The 21,273-nt window shown below is 54.6% G+C and overlaps 8 protein-coding genes across 8 annotated transcripts; 6 read left to right on the top strand and 2 right to left on the bottom strand.

The window, feature by feature from the left end:
* Positions 1 to 388: 388 nt before the first annotated feature.
* On the top strand, positions 389 to 1,294 carry BDP55DRAFT_540832 (uncharacterized protein; the record flags this gene model as incomplete). Its single annotated transcript, XM_060568156.1, has 2 exons — positions 389 to 741; positions 802 to 1,294. The coding sequence occupies 2 exons, from the start codon at positions 389 to 391 to the stop codon at positions 1,292 to 1,294; spliced, it is 846 nt and encodes a 281-aa protein (XP_060435863.1).
* Positions 1,295 to 1,504: 210 nt separating this feature from the next.
* BDP55DRAFT_216454 (uncharacterized protein) lies at positions 1,505 to 3,019 on the top strand. The gene is made up of 5 exons (XM_060566038.1): positions 1,505 to 1,818; positions 1,943 to 2,052; positions 2,120 to 2,299; positions 2,422 to 2,483; positions 2,543 to 3,019. The coding sequence occupies exons 1-5, from the start codon at positions 1,715 to 1,717 to the stop codon at positions 2,693 to 2,695; spliced, it is 609 nt and encodes a 202-aa protein (XP_060435862.1). The 5' UTR covers positions 1,505 to 1,714; the 3' UTR covers positions 2,696 to 3,019.
* Positions 2,668 to 5,236, bottom strand: BDP55DRAFT_216460 (uncharacterized protein). Its single transcript, XM_060566039.1, has 2 exons — positions 3,749 to 5,236; positions 2,668 to 3,695 (listed from the first exon to the last, which is right to left on the bottom strand). Exons 1-2 carry the CDS (start codon positions 5,016 to 5,018, stop codon positions 2,926 to 2,928), a joined length of 2,040 nt encoding a protein of 679 aa, XP_060435861.1. The 5' UTR covers positions 5,019 to 5,236; the 3' UTR covers positions 2,668 to 2,925.
* A 3,524-nt stretch (positions 5,237 to 8,760) lies between these two features.
* On the top strand, positions 8,761 to 10,878 carry BDP55DRAFT_540998 (uncharacterized protein; the record flags this gene model as incomplete). The annotated part of the gene is made up of 2 exons (XM_060568171.1): positions 8,761 to 9,156; positions 9,235 to 10,878. The coding sequence occupies 2 exons, from the start codon at positions 8,761 to 8,763 to the stop codon at positions 10,876 to 10,878; spliced, it is 2,040 nt and encodes a 679-aa protein (XP_060435860.1).
* A 481-nt stretch (positions 10,879 to 11,359) lies between these two features.
* On the bottom strand, positions 11,360 to 12,077 carry BDP55DRAFT_723702 (DnaJ domain-containing protein; the record flags this gene model as incomplete). The annotated part of the gene is made up of 2 exons (XM_060578783.1): positions 11,360 to 11,929; positions 12,003 to 12,077. The coding sequence occupies 2 exons, from the start codon at positions 12,075 to 12,077 to the stop codon at positions 11,360 to 11,362; spliced, it is 645 nt and encodes a 214-aa protein (XP_060435859.1).
* Positions 12,078 to 12,595: 518 nt separating this feature from the next.
* BDP55DRAFT_541081 (ATP-dependent RNA helicase DBP10) lies at positions 12,596 to 15,246 on the top strand (the record flags this gene model as incomplete). The annotated part of the gene is made up of 2 exons (XM_060568180.1): positions 12,596 to 12,746; positions 12,815 to 15,246. The coding sequence occupies 2 exons, from the start codon at positions 12,596 to 12,598 to the stop codon at positions 15,244 to 15,246; spliced, it is 2,583 nt and encodes an 860-aa protein (XP_060435858.1).
* Positions 15,247 to 15,718: 472 nt separating this feature from the next.
* BDP55DRAFT_723700 (glycosyl hydrolase catalytic core-domain-containing protein) lies at positions 15,719 to 16,579 on the top strand (the record flags this gene model as incomplete). Its single annotated transcript, XM_060578782.1, has 1 exon — positions 15,719 to 16,579. The coding sequence occupies one exon, from the start codon at positions 15,719 to 15,721 to the stop codon at positions 16,577 to 16,579; it is 861 nt and encodes a 286-aa protein (XP_060435857.1).
* Positions 16,580 to 17,721: 1,142 nt separating this feature from the next.
* BDP55DRAFT_626755 (potassium/sodium efflux P-type ATPase) lies at positions 17,722 to 21,224 on the top strand (the record flags this gene model as incomplete). Its single annotated transcript, XM_060571666.1, has 5 exons — positions 17,722 to 17,979; positions 18,095 to 18,983; positions 19,062 to 19,582; positions 19,646 to 20,608; positions 20,673 to 21,224. The coding sequence occupies 5 exons, from the start codon at positions 17,722 to 17,724 to the stop codon at positions 21,222 to 21,224; spliced, it is 3,183 nt and encodes a 1,060-aa protein (XP_060435856.1).
* Between the last annotated feature and the right edge of the window lie 49 nt (positions 21,225 to 21,273).

The raw sequence follows: 21,273 nt of genomic DNA, 5'->3' as shown, positions 1-21,273 counted from the left end.
CCTACCTTATATCAAGGCCACAAGCACCCATACGATTTCCAGCTTTTCTTCCGTGGTTCAATAACGAACTTGTGCATAGAAGGAGAGAAAAAAACATATGATGGAGCTTTCTTCGGTCGCGACTTCTGATCATGGCACTGCGGATGCCATCTGGGAAAGGACGACTGGAGAAAACGCATCACCAGCGCATCAATGGCGAATTCGACGACTACACAAGTTTCATACGGACGAACTATCAGCTAGTGGATATCGTTCGAAGAAAAACGAAGTATGGGAAGCCATTGAAAAGCTCAAATCAAATCCGTTGACGACAAAGGAGTCGATCCTCTCTGCAGCTAACAGCCAGTGCAGTGAAGCGATCCTGGAGTGTGCTGTGCGGTTAACGTTTATGACCGCATGCCAGACGAAAGGCAAAGCACTTGAAAGTTACAACACGCAAGAATGGAAAACCGATGAGACACTGGTTACTTTTCTAGAGCGTGTTTATCCACAAGTATTTGTTGGAGGGGTACCTGAAACGGCCATCGACACGGCAAATCTCAGCGCTCATATCCTACACAAGAACGCCGGAATCGAGATCAAAGCGACCAATACGCTGTCGGATCATTTATCTCTCGTACATGGGGAAGGATTCAAGACGTTGCTGGTCTTCCACCATTGTGCATTCCTCAAACATAGCTTCGATGTATTGAAGTCCGACCAGAAGGATCTGAGCCACTCGACTTCAGAGGCCATCTCCCGGTAAGATTCGAGTCCGAGAATCTGAACGAGAAGAAGAAGGCTGACGATATGATGCTACAGTGGTTGCTTGCACCCAGCGCTCCTCACGGAAACACTTAGAACCCTCAACCTCCTGTTCCCCCCTTTGGATAATCAATCCCGACGGATCCTTGAGAAATGGAGGGATGGACAAAATCTTGATACGGACCTACTAGAACCTTGCCAATTATCTCTAAGTCTTTCAGCTGAAGAACATCCTTCCGGCGACCTTTTGGCTTTATATAAGCAGTACCCGCACTGGGCCAAGCAGCTGGCTCGGCTGCTGAAAGAGGTTGACGACCCAACCCCGATTACCAGGTGGGAGCGGTATGCAGAACGGAGGAAATCGCCTCGGCACATGTACAACTGTGCACTTGCCGCTCTGATTGTGGCAGCTATCTTCGGAATCCTGGCCACGGCGCTAGCGGCGGTTCAGGTCTGGATATCGTACTGCGCCTGGGTAGATGACCCGAGACAGTCCTTGTGCGGGGCGAAGAAGACTCAGACTTCTCCAACGTTGAATGGGAGGATTTGAAGTCCGATGTGAAGGAGAGGAATCTTTGCTTTCGAATAGGTATCGAGAGATTGCTAAGCTTATGTCTTTCCATTCCACCCATGGCAAAGAGCAGGAAATGCCCCACAAAACACCGGCGAGGTCGGCTCGAGTGTAAGTCGGATGAGCCGGAGTGGAGCCCGACCGCCGATCGCCGTTGCCGTACAGTGTCCGCGCTCATGCTGCACCTTACAACGCAGGCTTCTAGCACGCATCATTGTACAGTGTCCAAATCACACCATACATGGCGCTTGTGATCAAATCCAGCTACCATTTTCCAAACCTGCCCAGACTTCCAACCTCACTCATCCCCGAACTCTCAACGTCATCCACACTCATAGTCTTTAATTCATCTTCATATCAATTCAGCATCAAGTCTCTCGAGTGTATTCAGTCACATTTATGGCTTCGCGACCCGACATGGACGACGAAGATCTGACCTTCCACTGCTGCGCGCCCCTCCGGCCCTCAGAACTCCTTAGACCAATTGACGTCGGCGACCTGGGGTACGTCAATACCCTCACTCACTCACTCACTCACTCACCTCTCCATCTTTGCTCAACTTGGACCTACCTCAATCATCTACTTGTCTATAAAACGTATTGAACTGACACTCAATACCACAACCAGCGGCTCAGGTCATGCAGGAAAATCAACCTTTCTCGCCTGGCCCATCTTCGGCCCTCTCCTCTTCCAAAACGAAACAAGCGACGCGCGTGATCACTGCGCGAATGAGAGGAGTATGCCAACAACTCCTCCTCATCATCCTCACCCCCATTTCCTCCTTGACCACTAACAAAATCACAGCATTCCTGAGCTACCTCCGCCTTTCAGTCTACATGTCCATCGTCGCCGTCGCAATCGTCCTCTCCTTCCACCTGAAATCCGAACCAAGCCAACTCGAGCTGCGCATGGCCAAACCACTCGGCATCATCTTTTGGATCTTGGCTGTTGCATGTCTGTGTCTTGGGATTGGGAACTATATTAGTGAGTCTTTCCCCTGCTCTGCTCCCCCTTTCCCGCTGTCCCCTCTCTTCCCCCCCACCCCCCCGTCCCTCCTCGTCGGTGCCGAATCCACAGAAAGCGCAAATAGCTAATGCCCATGTAAGAAACCGTGAACAAGTATAGTCGCAAAGCGGCCATCGTGCAAACCGGATGGAGAACGCAGCTCGTGAGTTCTTCCCACCCCTTCCTCATGTACACGCCTTTCTCCTAACGCAAACATCCTAGGTCCTCGCCGTGGTGGCCCTCAGCATCGTAGGAACATGCGTTGTCCTACTTGTCATCACAAAAATCTCAGCAAACGCTCGAGAAGGAAATCAAAACTCGTCAAACACCGACACCGCAGCAGCAGCTTTTGCCGCCGGACAAGTCTTGAAATAGAAACACTTGTGCTAAAGAATTTCAATTCGCCTTGATTTATATCGCCCCCCGCCGTTTTGTGCCTTTATCTTCGTCGCGCCGTGTCAGTCCATGCTGATGTTCCATCCATCCCGTGGGTATATAAAAAGGGTCTATATAGTATACACTTTGGCACAAAATTCTTCCAAACCCCTTTGGCCAACGGGCTTTTATTCTTTTCGTGTTTTGCTCTGCATCTTCCTTATTCTCCATTAACCCTTGAGTTTACCATCGGGCGTGCAGAACAGATCCCTCGCGGACCCATCCACGTGATCCCGCTGGGACTCTTCTTTGCTGCAGCCGCCGACTTGCTCGCGCCATGTAAACATGTATTCTATCGCCATCTGATAGATGTGCCTTAGGTTTGTGCCCTCGCCCTCCCACCCAAGTAAGGGAAGGTCATTGGCGGGCTTGAGGCTGCCGTTATTCGGCAGCGTGTCCATCGTCTGAACCAGGGACCCAGAGCTGAACCTCGACTCCGAGAGACTCGCCGTCCTCTTACCCTCCCCTCCTTCCTTCTCGTACTCCTCGGGGGCCTGGTAAAGCTCCCGGTGCACTGTCGCGATTGTGGCAGCCGTCTCCGCGCTGGGGTACAACGTGAAGTAGCCCCTGAGCCGTGAGAGACGCAGCATGTGTTCCAGCCAGGAGGGGAACTTCTTGCTAACCTGCTTTTCAGCAATTAACGCCGGCGATGGCTCGGCACCTCGCGCGTGTTGCAGCGCGTCGACTTGCGATACGAGGCCGTGGAGCTCGATCCACCTGTCGCCGAAGAAAAGGATGGCGTTGCTGTTGGGCGCTTGCCACAGGTAGGAAGTTCCGGGTTCGAGATCGGTTGCGCCTTCTGCCGTCGGTTCGATAAAATCCTTCTTGCCGTCCAGGTACATGGAAGGCGTGGTCATGCTGATGCCGAGTAGACGTTGGTCCCACTTCTGGAGAGTAGTCAGGCGAGAGTAGCGGTACTCCAGTACTGTGTACTTGAGGTCTAGCGGTTGTTAGTCAGAACGTTCTGCCTCTAGTGGCATGAGGCATGCATACAATGGAAGAAACCAGGCGCAAGCTCCGCCTGTGGTGAAAGAACTAGAATGTGAGAGTACTTTGGCGTGGTCGGCCAGAAAGACTCGAGGAACCTAATAGAGCTCTCCTCCTCCGTCATGCGCTGTCGTGGGATTCTGTGCCTCAGGGAGAGCATCTGCACGCGCCCGGGATTATGCACGTGTGGCGGCGGCCAGCGGAACGTCTCGAGAAACTTGGCTGTCGCCGGTTCAATGTCTTGGGGCAGCTCGATGGTGAGATGGGGGATCGAGAAGGCCGTGAAGTCGGCGTCATTGAGAGACTTGAGCAGCCGCAGCAGGCTGCCGGAGCCGCTTGCCGGGGCCTGGATCAAGATATCGACGCTGACCTGGTTCCACGCAGCCAGGGAAGCACTATCGAGCTTTGACAGCCAGGAAAGATGTGTCCAGGCGCCCGCGGGAAGCTCAATGAGCGGGGTCTTGAGCCTGCCTGTCTCGTCGCGCGTGCCCTTCATGAAGGGCACGTATTCGTCGTCGGAGCCATCGACGATGATAGCTTGGGGGTGCATGTATGTGCTAATATGTCGCAGCGCGCGGACCGCGGATTGTTCGAGTCGGGCGTCGGTCGAGAGGGGGGAGAAGTCGGCTCGGGCATCGTGCCAGATGATGTAGCAGGTATCGTCCACGCCATTGATCTTCTTCAGCTCGTCGAGGTTGATGTCGCTCCTGCTCATGACCGCAAAGTGCACATAGCTCCTCAGCTCGGTTCCCATCTTACAGGCGAACGGTAGCAAGCTCGAGATGCTGCGCAGGTTGGAGGCGGCAAAGAGGACATTCTGGTTGATGGGCTGGCTGCCCTTGGTAGCAGCAATGGCGTGCAACGAGTTCGCGAGACGGTGGAACTTGACGGGGCCGTTGTAGTCGTGTTCTGCGGCGGGCGGGATGGGTTGGCCTTGAGCTAGTCGGCCGGTCTTTCGTGATGAGGGATCGCGGGACGGAGAGGCGTCTTCGGGGTACGGGTAGATGTAGTTGGGGGGTCGTTGGCCGAAACCGAGGGAGAGGTCGCTGAGGAGGTACCAGAGGCCGGCGGCAATGACGAGGAGGTAGGCGATGCGTCGGAAGAGGCGGCGAGAGGGCATTTTGGCGGCGGGCTGCCATTGGGGGTTCCTGTTTCGAAGCAGCATGGGGTTCTTGATGGCGCTGCCGCCAGGGCGGTGGTGGTCGTCGTCCTTTTTCCCCATCTCTTCATCGCTGAGGAAAACGAAGGAGCGTAATTGGCGCCATGGATCCGGCATGCTTCTCTATCTGGGGAGGATGGAGAGGTGCAGCGATGGGCCTGAGGACAGATTACGGGAAGAAGAGGGAAAGAGAGAAAGTAAGAAAGGCAAGGGAGAGAATGCGAGGAAGCGAAGGTAAGACGAAGCGTGGATGGTACACGTTCACCGAAAAAGGACTGAAAGTTGCAAGGGAGGGGGGAGCGGTGATCCGAGGGTTGGGCGTCTCACATCTTCCCGTCGAGGTAGAGAAGCTGGCTGGGCTGCGTTATCCGTTGGAGAGCTCCAGATGGATATTCGGAGGGTAACGGAGACTGAGGAGGAGGAGAGCGAGTAAGGTCGAGGCTTAAGCTGAGCAGCGAGCGTACAGGACAGCACAGCAGTTGAAACAGACGCAGTTGCTGAAGCGGGCCAGCGGGATGGGGATCAGATGGGACGGTATGGGACGAGAGATGCCGTTAGATGCGATGCGTATGCGTAGGTAGGTATCCGTACGGATACTTGGTACGGATACACGTAAGGTAGGAAAGTTGGCGCAAGGTGGGAAACAACAAGTGGTCCCTTTTTCCCATGCGGTTCCCCTTCGTTTTCTCCCCCTGTTGAAAAGTTGCCGGCAATTGATGACCTAGACGGGCCAGACCTTGACCAGAGATTTGAGATCCCAGGGTTGTCTGCTCCAGCTGGGCTGTGCAGCGTGGTGCAATGTCACAGACGCGAGCTTTGGTGGGTAATGGGTGGTGGATCTGTGGAGCTGGTCCGGACGTGGCCCGGAGGATGAGGAGGATGCGCCTGGTGGGGGTGGACGGACGATCTCGAAGCTTTTGCTTTTGCTTTTGCTTTTGCTTTTGGATGGTGCTGGTGAATCGTGATGGTCCAAGGTTGACGTGGACTCGAGGATTCGGGGGGGGGGGGGGGGTGATGGGCACGGTCGTACGTGTGCGTGTTCGAGAGACCGAGCGAAAGCCAGCGGGGATCCGTAAGCTATAGGGAGTATTCGTATCTGCAGGCATGGAGTACTGACTGATAATGACAGCTGTACGAAGAGGGATCGAGGGAGAGACGCAAAGGTAAAAGCAAAAGTGGCATTAGGTGAGGTCCATTAAGGGGACCGTTGGGGGAAAAAAAAAAGGTGTTTAAAGTGTCCGGCTTGGCGTCCGTCTGGTGGTGTGTCCAGCAAGGAAGGGGGCGTGTGACACAATGACAGCAATGCCATCCATCACTTGAGTTCCATCAGCGAACTGCCAAATTCCTAGAGTTACCTTAGAGGCTTAGACACAGGTGTTGGACGTCAATTGAAGTCTCTTTGTCAGGTAACTTGTCTCTCCCTACGGAGGTGCGTCTCAATAGTCCTTGCAGTTGCTGCCAAGACCAACCCCTGCCATAGACAGGGGAGTCGACAAGGGGCTGGCTAGGGTGTGTACAAGCGGCAGAATTCGGCCACTTCCACCCACTGTAATTATCGTCAATTCAGCGGTAAAAAGTCGTCAATTGAGGTCAATTAGTGGTCGTTTGACGGTATAATCCAGCCCGACGACCCTCTTTGTATTCATTGCCGCCCTCTAGGGCAATTATCTGTTGGATGTGGTGAGGTACCCTTTCTATCCATTTCTGGATCTCCTCTTGCGGTAATGCTTTCCAGCACTCTTGCCAGCGACGTACTGCTTCGGCCCGTGACGAAGGCGCCCCCTTCCTGGTGGTCCATCTCTTCATCCACGGCCAGCAAGGTTCAATGGGATTGAGGTCGGGCGAATTACCCGGCCAGAGAAGCTTCGTAATCTCGAAAAGGCTGTACGTATAGTGGGTGAAGTGATGGTCGTGAGCGGGTGCCTTGTCCTCTTGTACGATTGGATTACCAGGTAATCCTTTGATATAAGGGAATAATTTGGGTAATAGGATCTCTTTGCGGTATCTGTACCAGTCAATTCCGCCCTTGCCGTTCCGTATTAACTTGCCCGACTTCGCATTCCAATTGAATTGGGGCTTACGGCCCGGTTGGTTCCGTAAGCCCATTCGCTCCATACCACTCTCGAGCTCCCACTGTTGACGTCGAACGGGCTCGAGCTCTGCGTTAAGCTCGGTAATCACTGCGTCGGCAGCCTTCCTCTCAGCAGCAGTCTCGGGAATCCAACAGTGGCACGGCCCTTTCGAATCGTATGAGAAAGACCCCCAAAACATGAATTCGGAATAACCCTTCCACCTCTCTCGTATGCACTGCCTAGAGTAGGCCTCGTCTGGGCGACGCCAGAGCTTATAGCTACCGCGGCGGTGGTTGAGGGCAACCGCGGTCTCGTCTGACCATACAACCCGCTTCCAATCGTCGAGGGTCCAGTATTGGTGGTCGAGGCACCACTTAAGTCGCTCTTGCCGCATCCTTTTCGTTAAGCCTGGCTTGCGGGTTGGTTTGGTCTTGTGGAAGCCATAGCGACGAAGGATTCGCCAAACAGTCATTGCAGATACGTCAACGCCCTCGTCCCTTAATAGGTCCCCAGCAATATCAGTACAGTTCTTTTCACGCCCATACCGGTCGCGGCAGACCTTGCGGATGACGGCATCGTTGACCTCTTTCGTCTGTTTGGTTGGACGGCCACTTCGGGGGGCATCTTCGTAATGGGCGGGCTCAATCGAGAAGGTAGGAGCAGTTGGGTCGAATCCGTTCTTTTTTGCGCGGGCAAGAACGTCGTAAACAGTTCGAACTGGAATTTCTAGAGCCTGAGAGACCTGTTCAGCAGTCCACCCAACAAGTCGACTTCGTAGAGCAAGAATCACTGCCCTGACGCCTGGATCTAGCTTCTTCTTTGTCGGCATCTCAGGATCCATACTGAGGAAAAAAGAGCAGCGTAGTAAGTAGCGATTTGGCGGTTTTGATATTATCGTAGGATTAGTGGTAGTATCGTAATGGCGGTGTATGGGGTAAAATCGTTGCTATGGGCAGTGCTGGGGGGAAAGTAAGTAAAGTGGGTCAAGATCAATCCCTAGGCTCTTATTGGTTCAGATGGGCAGTAATTGTGGGTCTGGGGCTTGGCAGCGACTGCAAGGACTATTGAGACGCACCTCCGTAATGTCTCACAAGGTTGGGGAACGCAATGTACTGTTCCTGACCTTAGCGTGGCTCACTTACGCAGCGGGCGGGGAAAGGTACCTTGCAAGCTTCCCGACAGGCATCCGTACCTTGAAGCTTGAACCTACCGGCCCGGATACCAGCCTGGAGCCCTGGAGTCTCTCTCCCTCGATCGGGCACCCGAGCCATCTGCCCGCCTGCCTGCACCAAAGATGTCATCCCTGCCGTGCTCTCTCCTCCCGTGGGCCGTCAATCCGCCTTGTGTTTCAGTTCCACAGTCAACGTGAGGGACGGGAAACAGATACGTACCGATGGATCTGGTGGACGGGAGCATAAACAGGTACAACCTACGGAGTACCTTACCTTACCTAAGATAGGTACCTAGTAACTTGATTGGAGAATGGATATCGGTGGTACGGGGGGCGCCGGGCGGGAACCCGAGCCACATTGTGGCTGCCCATAGCAACACTGACTGGGCCTTTTTTTTTTGAATTTTTTTAACCCGTCACTTTATTTTTTTGAAGTGAAGCATTGGGAACTTTTTTGATAGGGTCGGTCACGAACATTGGTCCAAATCCCGAATAAGAAGCCATCTCGAAACTCATACTTTCTCATTCCCTTCACACCATACACACACACCACACTACAGTAGTTCTCATAAATAACCCTCCCCCAAATCACTCAAAGAACAACACAAACGCAACCATGGGAAAGTCAAGACGAAACAGAGGCGGCCAAAGCCATCGCAAGGACCCCATCGCCAAAACCGTCAAGCCCCCCTCCGACCCCGAGCTCGCCGCCCTTAGGGAAAAGTCCATTCTGCCCGTCATCAAGGACCTGCAGAGCGCCGAGCCCAAATCACGCACCGCCGCCGCCGAGGCCGTCTCCAACCTCGTCTCCAACGAAAAGTGCAGGAAGCTGTTGCTGCGCGAGCAGATTGTCCACATCGTCCTGAATGAGACCCTCACCGACGCCAGCCTCGACAGCCGTGCCGCCGGATGGGACATTTTACGGGTTCTCGCCGAGGAGGAGGAAGCTGACTTTTGCATTCACTTGTACCGTCAGGATGTTTTGAGCGCCATTGGTTTCGCTTCTCAGACTGTAAGTCAATTTGTCACTATGAACTCACTAATAAGAGTCTGCGAGTGAGTACGGGGCGTGCTAACACGACAAAACTAGATTATCCAAAACCTCGCAAAGGGCTCATCTCTGAGCAAGGGTGAGTCAAAGGTCACATGGACCATCACCGAGTCCGTCATTGGTCTTTTGTCTGCTCTCGCCGAGGCCCAGGATGAGGTTCTCGAAGCCATCGTGGGCATCGAGGGCATCAAGCACTTGCTCTTCACAGTCGTCGCTCACCCCGACACACCCTCAAGCATCTGCCTCGATGCCCTCTCCGCCCTCCTGACACTGTCCGAAGACAACCAGCGTCTTGCGGAGGATGTCGTCGCCGACGAGAGCCCCAAGCCGCTCACGACGTTGACCAAGCTGCAAGAAGTCGCTGGCGCAAAGGGCGTCCTGGCCTGTGGCATTCTGCACAACATCTTCACCACCTTGCACTGGTTCGACAGCACCCCGGGCCCCAAGGACCTCTCTGACGCCTCTCTCATTCCTACTCTGTCGTCGGCACTCAAGAGCACCACGCCGGAATCCGATTTATCACCCAAGAGCCAGTGGTCTAACCCGACCGAGGTTCTTCAGCTTGCCCTGGAGATCCTCGCCGACGTTGGAACCACACTGCAGCAGTCTCTCCAGGGAGGAAGCGACAGCAGAAAGGTCAAGGAGGAATGGAATGGAATCGAAGACGATGACACCGCAATGGACGAGGACGTCAAGGAGGACAACGGCTCCGGTGACGAGGACATTCCCGAGGGAGAAGACGAGGACGACGACTCCATGGACGAAGACGAGATGCAGGCCGACATGGACCTCGTCACCGGCGCCGACGACGACGTCGACGAGGAGCCGAGCATGGACGACCTGCCCACCCTGCGCGAGCTAGTCCAGCAGGCCATCCCGCAACTCATCGCACTCGCGACCCCATCATCACAGGCAGAGGGCGACGTCCGGGTACAAGCGCACGCCCTGGCCGCCCTCAGCAACATCGCCTGGTCCATCTCCGTCTTTGACTTCTCCGACGACCACAACGCGGGCATCCTCAAGGCGTGGGCCCCCTCAGGCAAGGCCGTCTGGGGTAAGGTCATCGCGCCCATCTTGGCGGCCAACACCGCCGACGTCGAGCTCGCGACAAAGGTCACCAGCCTCGCGTGGGCCGTGTCCCGCAGCTTGCCGCGTCGCCTGCCCCTCGGCGGCGACGAGCACACCAAGTTCATGGCGCTGTACCACGCGACCAAGAACCTGCCCCAGAAGCAGGCGGCAGAGACGGCAGCCAACGGCGCAGCAGCAGCAAACGGAGACAAGGCAAAGGACGAGGAGCCCGAAGACCCTTTCCAGGGTCTCGGCGTCAAGTGCATCGGCGTCCTGGGCCAGCTGGCGCGGGACCCGGCGCCCGTTGCGCTCAACAGGGAAATTGGCGTGTTCCTGATCACGGTGATCACCGCCCTGCCAGAGACCCCGGCCGCCGACGCCGTCGAGGCGCTGAACCAGTTGTTTGATATCTACGGAGACGAAGACATCCCCTGCGACAAGGAGGTCTTTTGGAAGGACAACTTTATCCAGCACCTCGAGGCGGCCCAGCCCAAGGTCAAGGCCTTGGTCAAGACGATTGATAAGCGGACTCTTCCTGAGCTGCGCACTCGTACCGAGGAGGCTGTGTTGAACCTCGGACGGTTTATCTCGTACAAGAAGAAGAACAAGGCATGAGGGGGATCCGGGGTTGGATACGAAAGCTTCGAAGAAGATGGGCGATCCAGGGGCAACTTCTGGATTTTAACATGTCACGAAACTAACCATCAAAGGAGATAAAGGATGGAAGTGTCAAAAGTACAGGTTTCTTTTTGGAATCATGAAAATCATAGCCACGATACAACGGACGGGAGGGAAAGGTGCTTACCTGGTAGACATAAAAAAAGCCCCCGAAAGGGGATAGGGGGAACTTTTGGGGTTGGGAGGAGACACGAGCATTGCACTTCTGAGATGGTTAGGGACATAACCGCGGTGGTCAATAAATAACAAACTCACTGATTCGTTGATATGACCATGCTGTATGCATGCTTGACGCCCGAAAATCCGCAGTCGAGACCTGTCAGGCTGTAGTGAAGAATGACCCCTTCGCCTGTAGATAGAAAAGAAGAAAACAATGCAAACCCGTATTGGAGCCCGCCCCCATTCCGTGATTCCAGACTCAACCGATAGGCTTCATCTTCTTCTTTTTCTTCCCATCGCCCGACTTGCCCTTTTGGAAATCCCGCCAGCTGCTGATGCGCTGGTCCCGCGTCGCCTCCCAATCCTGATCATGCTGCCTCTTCCTCTTCCGCTGCTCAATCTCCTCCTCCTCCTTCTTCTGCTCGCGGCCCTCCTCCTGCATCTGCGCCTTCATCTGCCGCCGGCGGCGGTGCTCGTTATCAATGAGCACCTCGCGCGCCTTGTTGCGCCAACTCTTAGCAAACTCGTCCGTCTTGAGCTCGGGGCTGTCGACGGTCCACTTGTTCTCGCGGATGAGGAGCATGCGGGCGTCGGCAATGGCCTCGTCGAGGCGCTCGCGGTGCTTCTCGTCCATGAGCTCCGTTTGAGCCTTTTTCAGGCGGTCAAAGGCGTCGGGCGCGAGCGGGTTCTTGGTCTTGTCCGGGTGGATGAGGAGCGACTTTTTGCGGTAGCAGATTTTGATGTCGGATTCGGGGACGCCTGGTTGGAGGTCGAGGACGGCGTAGGCGTCTAGCCTGAAGGCTTTGAGGATTCTGTCGATTTCTGCATCCTGTAAAACGGGGGAAGGAAGAATCCGTTAGCATGAGGTGTGCACCTCGGTTTTGTCTGGCGATCGCATTTACCTTGTCAAACTCCTTTGCCTCGATCTCGAGAGCATCGAGTGCGTCCTTCTCTTCTTTGACGTCTTCGCTGGCCATGGTGATGATCGCGGACCTTATTGAGAGAAGTATGGATTGACAGCTGTGCCTCGGTGGACTGATGACAATGAGGCTGAGACTGTAGAAGTAAGGTAGTTGAAGGCGGACGGTCGCGTTGGTGAGCACGAGACGAGGTTCAGTGACAGCCACTTGGACCCGCTAAGGACCCTTGTCTACAAACGCCTGCCCCACGACGCTAAGATAAGACCAGCCGATAAGAAATTTCTCGTCCCGCTCAAGCCCAAATTTTCGAAAAAAGGTGAGCCAGCCAGCTCTTGTATGCTCTGCTTTGCCGTTTCGTAAACCTCGCCTTGGGAAAACCAACTTTTCGACGGGCCCAAATCTACGACCACAAATCCCGGGGGCCTCGCCAGAACAGCACACAGAACTCTGCCATGGGTCGACGCGCCATATCTCCTACTCCCTCTGACGGAGAGGTCGACATCGCCGGTCACTTGTTCGACGCCAGCGACAATGGCAGCGACGCTGGCCAGGATGTGGGAGGCATTGACTTTGACATGGACGGAATCCTGAACGGCCACGAAGACGGGCAGGACGATGATGACGGCGACGAAGCGTTCATTGCGCTGAAGCAGGCTGCTTCGTTCCGCAAGTCGTCAAACATCAAGGGAAAGTCGGTAAAGAGAGGCGGTGGTTTCCAGGCCATGGGTAAGTCGCTGAACGCTACAACAACCTTGGTTATGTTTGCCAGAGATCTAACATCTGGTGTTGCGCAGGTTTGAATGCCGGCCTTTTGCGCGCGATTACGAAGAAGGGATTCTCCGTCCCCACGCCGATTCAGCGAAAGACGATTCCCCTAATCTTGGACCGCAAGGATGTTGTGGGCATGGCGAGAACCGGTTCCGGAAAGACTGCGGCCTTTGTCATCCCCATGATTGAGCGCCTACGCGCCCACAGCGCCAAGGTCGGCACGCGCGCGCTCATCATGTCGCCGTCGCGTGAACTTGCGCTGCAGACGCTCAAGGTCGTCAAGGAGTTCAGCAAGGGGACGGACCTCAAGTGCATCCTGCTCGTCGGTGGTGATAGCATGGAGGACCAGTTCAGCATGATGTCGTCAAACCCGGATATCGTCATTGCCACGCCCGGTCGTTTCCTCCATCTCAAGGTCGAAATGGGCCTGGACCTGTCGTCTATCAAGTACGTCGTCTTCGACGAGGCCGATCGTCTGTTCGAAATGGGTTTCGCTGCCCAGCTTACCGAGATTCTTCACGCCCTTCCGTTATCGAGACAGAGTTTGCTGTTCTCCGCCACGCTGCCGGCATCCTTGGTTGAGTTTGCGAGGGCCGGTTTGCAAGACCCGAGCCTGGTGAGATTGGATGCCGAGACAAAGGTTTCCCCCGATCTCGAGAGTGCTTTCTTCTCCGTCAAGGGAGCCGAAAAGGAGGCTTCTCTGCTTCACATTCTCAACGACCTCATTAAGATGCCTCAAGGCACACCCGACGGTGTTCCCCTGGATGTTGCGCCGTCGAAGAAGCGGAAGCGTGAAGGTGGCGGCACTGGTAAACCGACAGAACACTCCACTATCATCTTCGCGGCCACAAAGCATCACGTCGAGTATCTGGCACAACTTCTCACAAAGGCCGGCTACGCAGTTTCTCACGTCTACGGTTCACTAGACCAGGAGGCGCGTCGCATCAACACCGAGAACTTTCGAAATGGCAGAGCAAACATCCTGGTGGTGACGGACGTCGCTGCCAGAGGTATCGATATCCCTGTTCTCGCGAATGTCATCAACTACGATTTTCCTCCGCAACCCAAGGTCTTTGTTCATCGCGTTGGACGTACGGCTCGTGCTGGTCAGAGGGGTTGGGCATACAGTATCGTGCGCGAACTCGACACACCTTATCTGCTAGATCTCCAGCTGTTCCTTGGCCGGAGGCTAGTAGCAGGCCACGAAACCGAAAACCCATCGTACGCCGAAGACGTTGTCGTTGGTGGATTGAAGAGAGACAGAATCGAAATCAACATGGAGTGGATGGACAAGATCCTGAAAGAGGAAGGCGACCTGGAGGCGCTGCGCAAAGTTTCGACAAAGGCTGAGAAGCTGTACCTGAAGACTAGGCATTCTGCTTCGAGCCAGAGCGCGAAACGAGCCAGAGAGCTTGTGGGAACCAAGGGCTGGCACGAACTTCACCCCCTGTTTGGAAAAGATGCCAGCGCTGTGGAACAAGCCCGCAACGACATGATGGCCAAGATTAGTGGCTTCAGACCGGCCGAGACTATTTTCGAGATTGGAAAGGGAGGCAAGGGATCGAGCAGTGAGGCAGTGGAAGTTATGAAGCAGCTGAGGAAACGTATCATACCACACCGCGGCAACAAAAAGGAGGAACTGGACTCGGACGACGACATGGAGGGTCTGAGAGGCGCTGAGAATGACTCGGATGACGACCTCGACGGAGAAGCAGACGACGGTGCCGCAGAGGCCTACAACTCGGACGATTCCGACGACAACGACGGTCTCGAGGTCACAATCACCAACACGGGCGAAAAGGACAAGAAGAAGAAGACGGATTCTTGGCGCGACTCGGACGTCTTCATGTCCTACACCCCGAGAACGATCAACGCGGCCGAGGAGCGCGGATACGGCGTCACATCAGGCGCGCAGACGTCGAGTTTCGTGCAGGCGGCGCGCGACGTGCAAATGGACCTCACAAACGACGAAACGGCCAAGGGCTTCGGCGAGCCGACCAGGGCGGCGGGCATGCGCTGGGACAAGAAGCAGAACAAGTACGTGGCGCGTGCCAACGACGAGGACGGCTCCAAGGGGTCCAAGTACGTGCGCGGCGAGAGCGGTGTCAAGATCGCGGCCAGCTTCCAGAGCGGGCGGTTCGACCGCTGGCGCAAGGCCAACAGGCTGGGGCGGATCCAGGTCGGCGGCTTGGAGAAGGGCAACGTACCGGATCTGCCGTCGGGCCGGCAGTACAAGCACAAGCAAGAGAAGGCGCCGAAGCAGGCCGACAAGTTCCGGGACGATTACGAGGTACGCAAGAAGAGGATTGCCGAGGCCAAGGAGAAGCGTGTTGGTCAGTACAAGGATGGTGCGGGTAGTCGCAAGGAGATCAAGGGTGTCGAGGATATCCGGAAGGCAAGATGGGAGAAGCAGAAGAAAATGGAGAAGAACGCGAGACCGCAGCGCAACAGGAAGTAGAGGGTGTTCTGCTCCGTGTGGGGTTTACACTATTTGTCAAAATATATCAAGGAAGAGAAAAGCGTTTTTTGTGTTAAAAACCTGGGCGGTATTGTACGCACTTGTCCGAGCTACTGTGATGAAATCTCGCGGTTATGTTGAAGTACTAACACATTCGACATAGTAGCTGTGCAACCGCTCCGGTCCCAATGGTCACTTGGGACGCGTAAGGTGGACGAAGCCACCGGGGGCGGAGTCTCTACCAAATCGGAGCCGGTGGCCGCGAACTTGATTTTGGCGGCCGTGACGTAAGGCAGCGGCACGCGCTTCCGGGAGATGACTGTCAGTCAACCAACAATACTGAACAGTCAAGTAACGATACCTACCCCCATTCCACGAACTTCTTTATTCGACAATCGCAATCAATCATTCTTCAAGCAACATACGTTACCTAGAACAACAGTCAGTCTATCCAGCATACTTCATTCCGACAATGGCGAAACCAATAACTTCAAAACGCTGCCTCTTATGGGACTACACCAACACCCGCGACCGCCCAGACGCAATCGATCAACTCTTCCCTACAACAACATCGTCAGCCACAACCAGCAAGGCCTCCGAATCAGCAACAACGCCCATTCCAGTCACCCCATTCAAATCCGTCCACAACTGGAACGCATGGTACCCCCCAGAACTCAAAGGCCGACTGCCCTTCCGCCCCATGATCCGCACGCGCGCACAGCTGGACACGGAAGAGTGGGACTGGATCCGCGACTCGGACGCCGAGATGGTCCACTACTTCAACGAGCCGGAACGGCAGGGGATCTCACCGGGCGACGCCGCGGCCTGGTGGCTGGAGAAAGTCGTGCCCGAGTTGCGAGAGAAGAGGGGCAAGAAGCTTGTTGGGCCGGCCTGTGCTAGTGATTCCGGGGGCGAGGCGTGGCTTGCGGAGTTTATGAGAGTTGTCTACGAGGATGAGAACAAGCAAAAGGAGAATGACGGGGAGAAGAAGAGGATGAGGCCGGATTTCCTTGGGGTACATTATTACAGCGGTGATGTTGAGCATGCGAAACTGTACTTAACGTCCATGTACGAGCGGTATGAGCTTCCGCTCAACGTGTCGGAGATTGCGTCTATTAGTCGGGACCCGGGCAAGGTAGAGGCGTTTACGGAGGAGCTGAGCGGGTGGATGGATGAGAGGGAGTGGATTGACGAGTATGGGTGGTTTGGGTGTATGGCACACTGCGCTGACGACTTTGTGAGTCCTGCGGCGCAACTTATGGATGGGGAGGGGAAGTTTACGCCGCTCATGAGGCGGTTGATGGGGCATGATCCGTCATCGACGAGTTGTTGAGGTGAGGTTTGATGTTGTGTCTTCCTTCAGATTGGTAATACCTACATAGTTTGGGTTGAGGACGATGCGGAGTAGCAAAAGTCCGGACGTATGCTGGATTCCTAAGCAGAGGTCGTCATTAGTATGCTTGTATAGCCATTTGTGACAGCATCTGGAAAGTCTTGGCGTGTGCTTTGGGATCGACGCGTATTTCATAAGGCATTAAGCTCCATACTTCACTCAGGAGTATATTACGGCGCACATTGCTTTAACAAGTCGCCAACCGCAACTTACCGTCGCTTAGGCTAACGATCTATGACTTGTGCTAGTAGGAGACAGAAGAAATGGCGTCTATCATCCACATATGAAGCAAACGGAAACAAGCCTTCACTTGCGTCTTGGCTGCTTCTTTCCGCTTAGCGCCCGCCCCGCCTCCACGATCTCCCAGAGGAAGGCCTCACTTCCAAGTTCCACGTTCCACCGCCCGGGGATCATCGACGTCCCGAGAGGTCTGTTCTCGTTACGTACTCGGGAACTCTCTCCGCCTGAGTCAGCTGCAATCAAACGTCAATTGCCCGATTAGGCAAGTCAATTACATGCCGTACATACACTTCGTGGACCACTGCCGGACCCGTAGGCTAAGGTTGGACGCAAATGTCTTTCTTCCGGACTACTCCAGTAACTTCGTAGCCCATCTGACACCGGTTACTACAGCTTTGGAGACCTTCTAGAATGGTCAATTGACTCGAGTCTCTGTCAAGCTGCTTAGGAACAAGCTAATGACTATAGATTTTGTTACGTACACCACACGTAATGGCAGCCGGACATTCGGACTCACCTCGCAGGTTTCATCAACTGAGCAATACCAGCATGTTCAACCAACGAATGAGCAAAGCTGTGAATGTGGTCCCAACTCTCCTCATTGTTACCGCTGAGTCTTGGTTGCCTTTTTGGGACGAGCAGAGAGAAGGATATGATGCACTTGGACTTTCGTAGTTTCTAGTAGAGCGAAGAATTTGGCGTGGAGATCAAAAGCGAGAGGCGAGATGATACCGCTTTACAAATATCACGGCGCATAGCCAAGATTGAAGTTGGTTTTGCTTTCTCCTCATTAGACTCTGAAATTGATTTTAGACTTGAAACTTGGGGGCGACACACAAGCCATGAAGGCAAGCGAGAAGACAACGGACTCCTTCCAGGAACATGTCTCTGGACAATCCAACAAGCCTCTCTCTCGACCACCTCATTCTTTGGAGGCTATTCAGGTCCTCAAGGAACTTCATGTCGACCAAGGTCAAGGTCTGGACCTCGAAGATGCCGTCCATCGGCTGGCGGAACTGGGGCGCAATGAGCTTCGTCAACAAAAGGGCGTCCAGCCTTTGAAAATCTTTCTCGAGCAGATCTTCAATGCCATGACTTTGGTAAGTTGTCTCTCAAGCCCAACACGTGCAGCTATATTCGCACTTCTCAAGTTGTCATTTAGACGCAGCCGACCCAACAGCCGCAAAATTGCGAGCTAATAACCATCAAAAATAGGTCCTCCTACTAGCACTCGGTGCAAGTTTCGGCATCCAAGCCTGGATCGAAGGTGGCATCCTAGGCGGCATCATCGTCCTCAACATCTTCATCGGCTTCTTCCAGACCCTCCAAGCCGAAAAGACAATCAACTCGCTAAAGAACCTCGGCAAACCGACTTGCAAAGTCGTGCGCGACGGCAAGACGATCGAGATACAGACCACAGATGTAGTACCGGGAGATATCATAGACTTGAACACGGGCGATTCGGTACCAGCGGATATCAGACTCATTGAGGCTGTCAACCTGGAAGCGGACGAGGCGTTGCTCACTGGAGAGAGCGCGCCCGTTTCCAAGATGCCCAGCTCAGCTTTTGATGAAGATACGGGCCCTGGGGATCGCCTTAATGTGGTGTATAGCTCCACGGTCATCACCAAGGGTCGCGGGCGCGGCGTCGTGTTTGCTACCGGCATGTTTACCGAGATTGGTCTGATTGCTGGTGCGTTGAACGGCGGCACGGGGGACAAGGCCCTATCGCGGGTGAAGCGCAACGAGGATGGGAGCGCCTCGGTCTTTGCGTACTTTGCCGCCGGGTACATGGCTATCAAATCGTGGATCGGTGAGTTCCTGGGACTAACGATCGGCACACCGTTGCAAAGAAAGCTGTCTCAGCTATTTCTGTGGTTGTTCTTGCTTGCCATCATCTGCGCAATCATTGTTCTCGGTGTCAACAAGTTTGATTCTCGAAAGGATGTCATCATCTACGCGGTTACTACTGCGATTGGGACGATCCCTGTCTCGCTTTTGCTGGTTCTGACGGTGACTATGGCTGCGGGCACGAAGAAGATGCTTGAGCGTCACGTTATTGTCCGGAATCTTTCGAGTTTGGAAGCGCTTGGGGGAGTTACTAGTTCGTGATCCTTCCTTTGTCACTTTTGTTAATGGAAAGCCTGTCAGTTATCGAGTCACTAACTGCGGGTCATCTTAGATATCTGTTCCGACAAGACGGGCACGATCACCCAAGGGCGCATGGTTGTCCGCAAGGCATGGCTTCCGGGATGCGGCACGTACTCTGTCCACGCCACGAACGACGTATATAACCCTTTTGCCGGTGAAGTCCAGTTGGCGGTTGGTCAACCAAAGGACATCATCTTCGAGTCAGAGAAGCAGAACGACCAGAAGACTGAGTCGATCGATACGCGCCATGAGCCTGTAAAGAAGCCTGCTCTGCAATGGTTCTTGAATGTTGCGTCGTTAGCAAATCTGGCAACGCTGAAGCAAACCACTGATAGTCTCAGTGGATCTGAGGAGTGGACGGCTAGTGGAGCACCCACTGAGATTGCTATTGAGGTGTTCGCGTCTCGCTTTGGCTGGAACAGGCCGCAGCTGTCCCAAGGCCCAGGAGCTTCTTGGAAAGAGATCGCAGAGTTCCCCTTTGACTCAGACGTCAAGAAGATGTCCGTCATCTTCAAGAACTTGGCATCGGAAGAGATGCATATTTTCACAAAGGTAGTTCTCAGCTGGCAAACATTTTTCAACACAGGCACAGTACTAACTTGAAGGACTCTACAGGGTGCCGTCGAGCGTGTCTTGACCTCTTGCAACACCATCGCGTACGGCTCCGATACCCGCACCCTGACCGACAGTGACAGGAAAGACATCATATCGAACATGGAGGTTCTAGCCAGTCAAGGACTGCGTGTCCTCGCGCTCGCACACCGAACTCTCAGCAGCAACATCTCAGAAGCCCAATTCGTGAACGGCAAAGCCCCGAATCGCAACACATTCGAGCTCGATCTCACCTTCCGTGGCCTCATCGGCATCTACGACCCACCCCGTCCCGAGTCCCGGCCCAGCGTCGAGATGTGCCAAGGCGCCGGCATCGTCGTCCACATGCTCACCGGAGACCACCCCCAGACTGCTCGAGCCATCGCCACAGAGGTCGGCATCCTACCGCCGCCTGAAAAGCTTCGGCTACTCGCTGCCGATGTCGCTGAGGCGATGGTCATGCCCGCGCACGACTTTGACGCCCTGACCGACTCCCAGATTGACGAACTGCCGGAGTTGCCACTGGTGGTGGCGCGATGCGCGCCGAGTACGAAGGTCCGGATGATTGAAGCCCTCCACCGTCGCGGCCGGTACGTCGCCATGACCGGGGACGGAGTCAACGACAGCCCGAGTCTGAAGCGGGCCGATATTGGTATCGCTATGGGCTCTGGGTCGGACGTGGCCAAGGAGTCTTCCGACATCGTGTTGACGGATGATAACTTTGCCTCCATCTTGAACGCCATTGAGGAAGGACGCCGGATCTTTGATAATATCCAAAAGTTCATCCTCCACGTTTTGGCGGCGAACATTGGCTTCGTGATTGCGCTGCTTACAGGGTTGGCGTTCAAGGACGAGACGGATACGTCGGTCTTTTTGTTGTCGCCTGTGGAGATTCTGTGGATGTTGCTGGGGACGGGTGCTTTCTGCGAGACCGGGCTTGGGTTCGAGAAGGCGGTCCCAGATATTCTGAATCGTCCGCCACAGAATGTGAGTATCTTATTCAGACATAACCTTTCACGTGGTACCTCCATTGCTGACAGTGATGTCTTAGCTCAAATACGGCGTCTTCACGCATGAGTTCCTCCTCGACATGGTAGTCTACGGTTTCCTGATGGCAGGCTGCGTCCTTGGAGCCTTTACCCTCGTCATATTCGGCTTCAACGGCGGCAACCTCGGCATCGACTGCAACAACGCTTACTCTTCCGTCTGCGAGCCCGTCTTCCGCGCTCGTGCCACGAGTTATACCACCATGACCTGGATCTTTCTTCTCTTCGCCTGGGAGCTTATCGATTCGCGACGGTCCCTCTTTTACATGCCAGCGGGCTTCAAGGCTTGGGGCCAGCATCTTTGGGGTAATAAGTTTCTTTTCTTGTCTGTGACGGTTGTGTTCTTCATGGTGTTTCCGACGCTATATATACCCGTGTTGGATCATGTGGTGTTTATGCACCATGGCATCAGTTGGGAGTGGGCAATTGTCTTTGTCGATGTTTTCATCTTCATGGTTGGTGCTGAGGCGTATAAGTGGGCGAAGAGAGTGTATGCGAGGAGGATGTCAGTCAAGGGTGATGGTGTGTTGATGGATTCGGACGCAGCTCAAACGTAGACTGTTCCTCTTGGAGCTAGAGATGGCCTTTTGTTGACTTTACCAATGT

The sequence above is a fragment of the Colletotrichum godetiae genome (assembly GCF_030913485.1).
Source record: "Colletotrichum godetiae strain CBS 193.32 chromosome Unknown BDP55scaffold_3, whole genome shotgun sequence".
Taxonomy (NCBI): Eukaryota; Fungi; Ascomycota; class Sordariomycetes; order Glomerellales; family Glomerellaceae; genus Colletotrichum; species Colletotrichum godetiae.
This window is presented reverse-complemented; position numbering and strand designations above follow the sequence as displayed.

Bases quoted from the DNA above. Each gene is read 5' to 3' on its own strand.
- BDP55DRAFT_216460 (XM_060566039.1), bottom strand. From the start codon at position 5,018: ATGCCGGATCCATGGCGCCAATTACGCTCCTTCGTTTTCCTCAGCGAT. The intron at 3,696-3,748 runs GTATGCATGCCT...AACAACCGCTAG, and splicing joins TGCGCCTGGTTTCTTCCATT to ACCTCAAGTACACAGTACTG.
- BDP55DRAFT_216454 (XM_060566038.1), top strand. From the start codon at position 1,715: ATGGCTTCGCGACCCGACATGGACGACGAAGATCTGACCTTCCACTGC. The intron at 2,053-2,119 runs GTATGCCAACAA...ACAAAATCACAG, and splicing joins TCACTGCGCGAATGAGAGGA to CATTCCTGAGCTACCTCCGC. The intron at 2,300-2,421 runs GTGAGTCTTTCC...TGCCCATGTAAG, and splicing joins TGGGATTGGGAACTATATTA to AAACCGTGAACAAGTATAGT.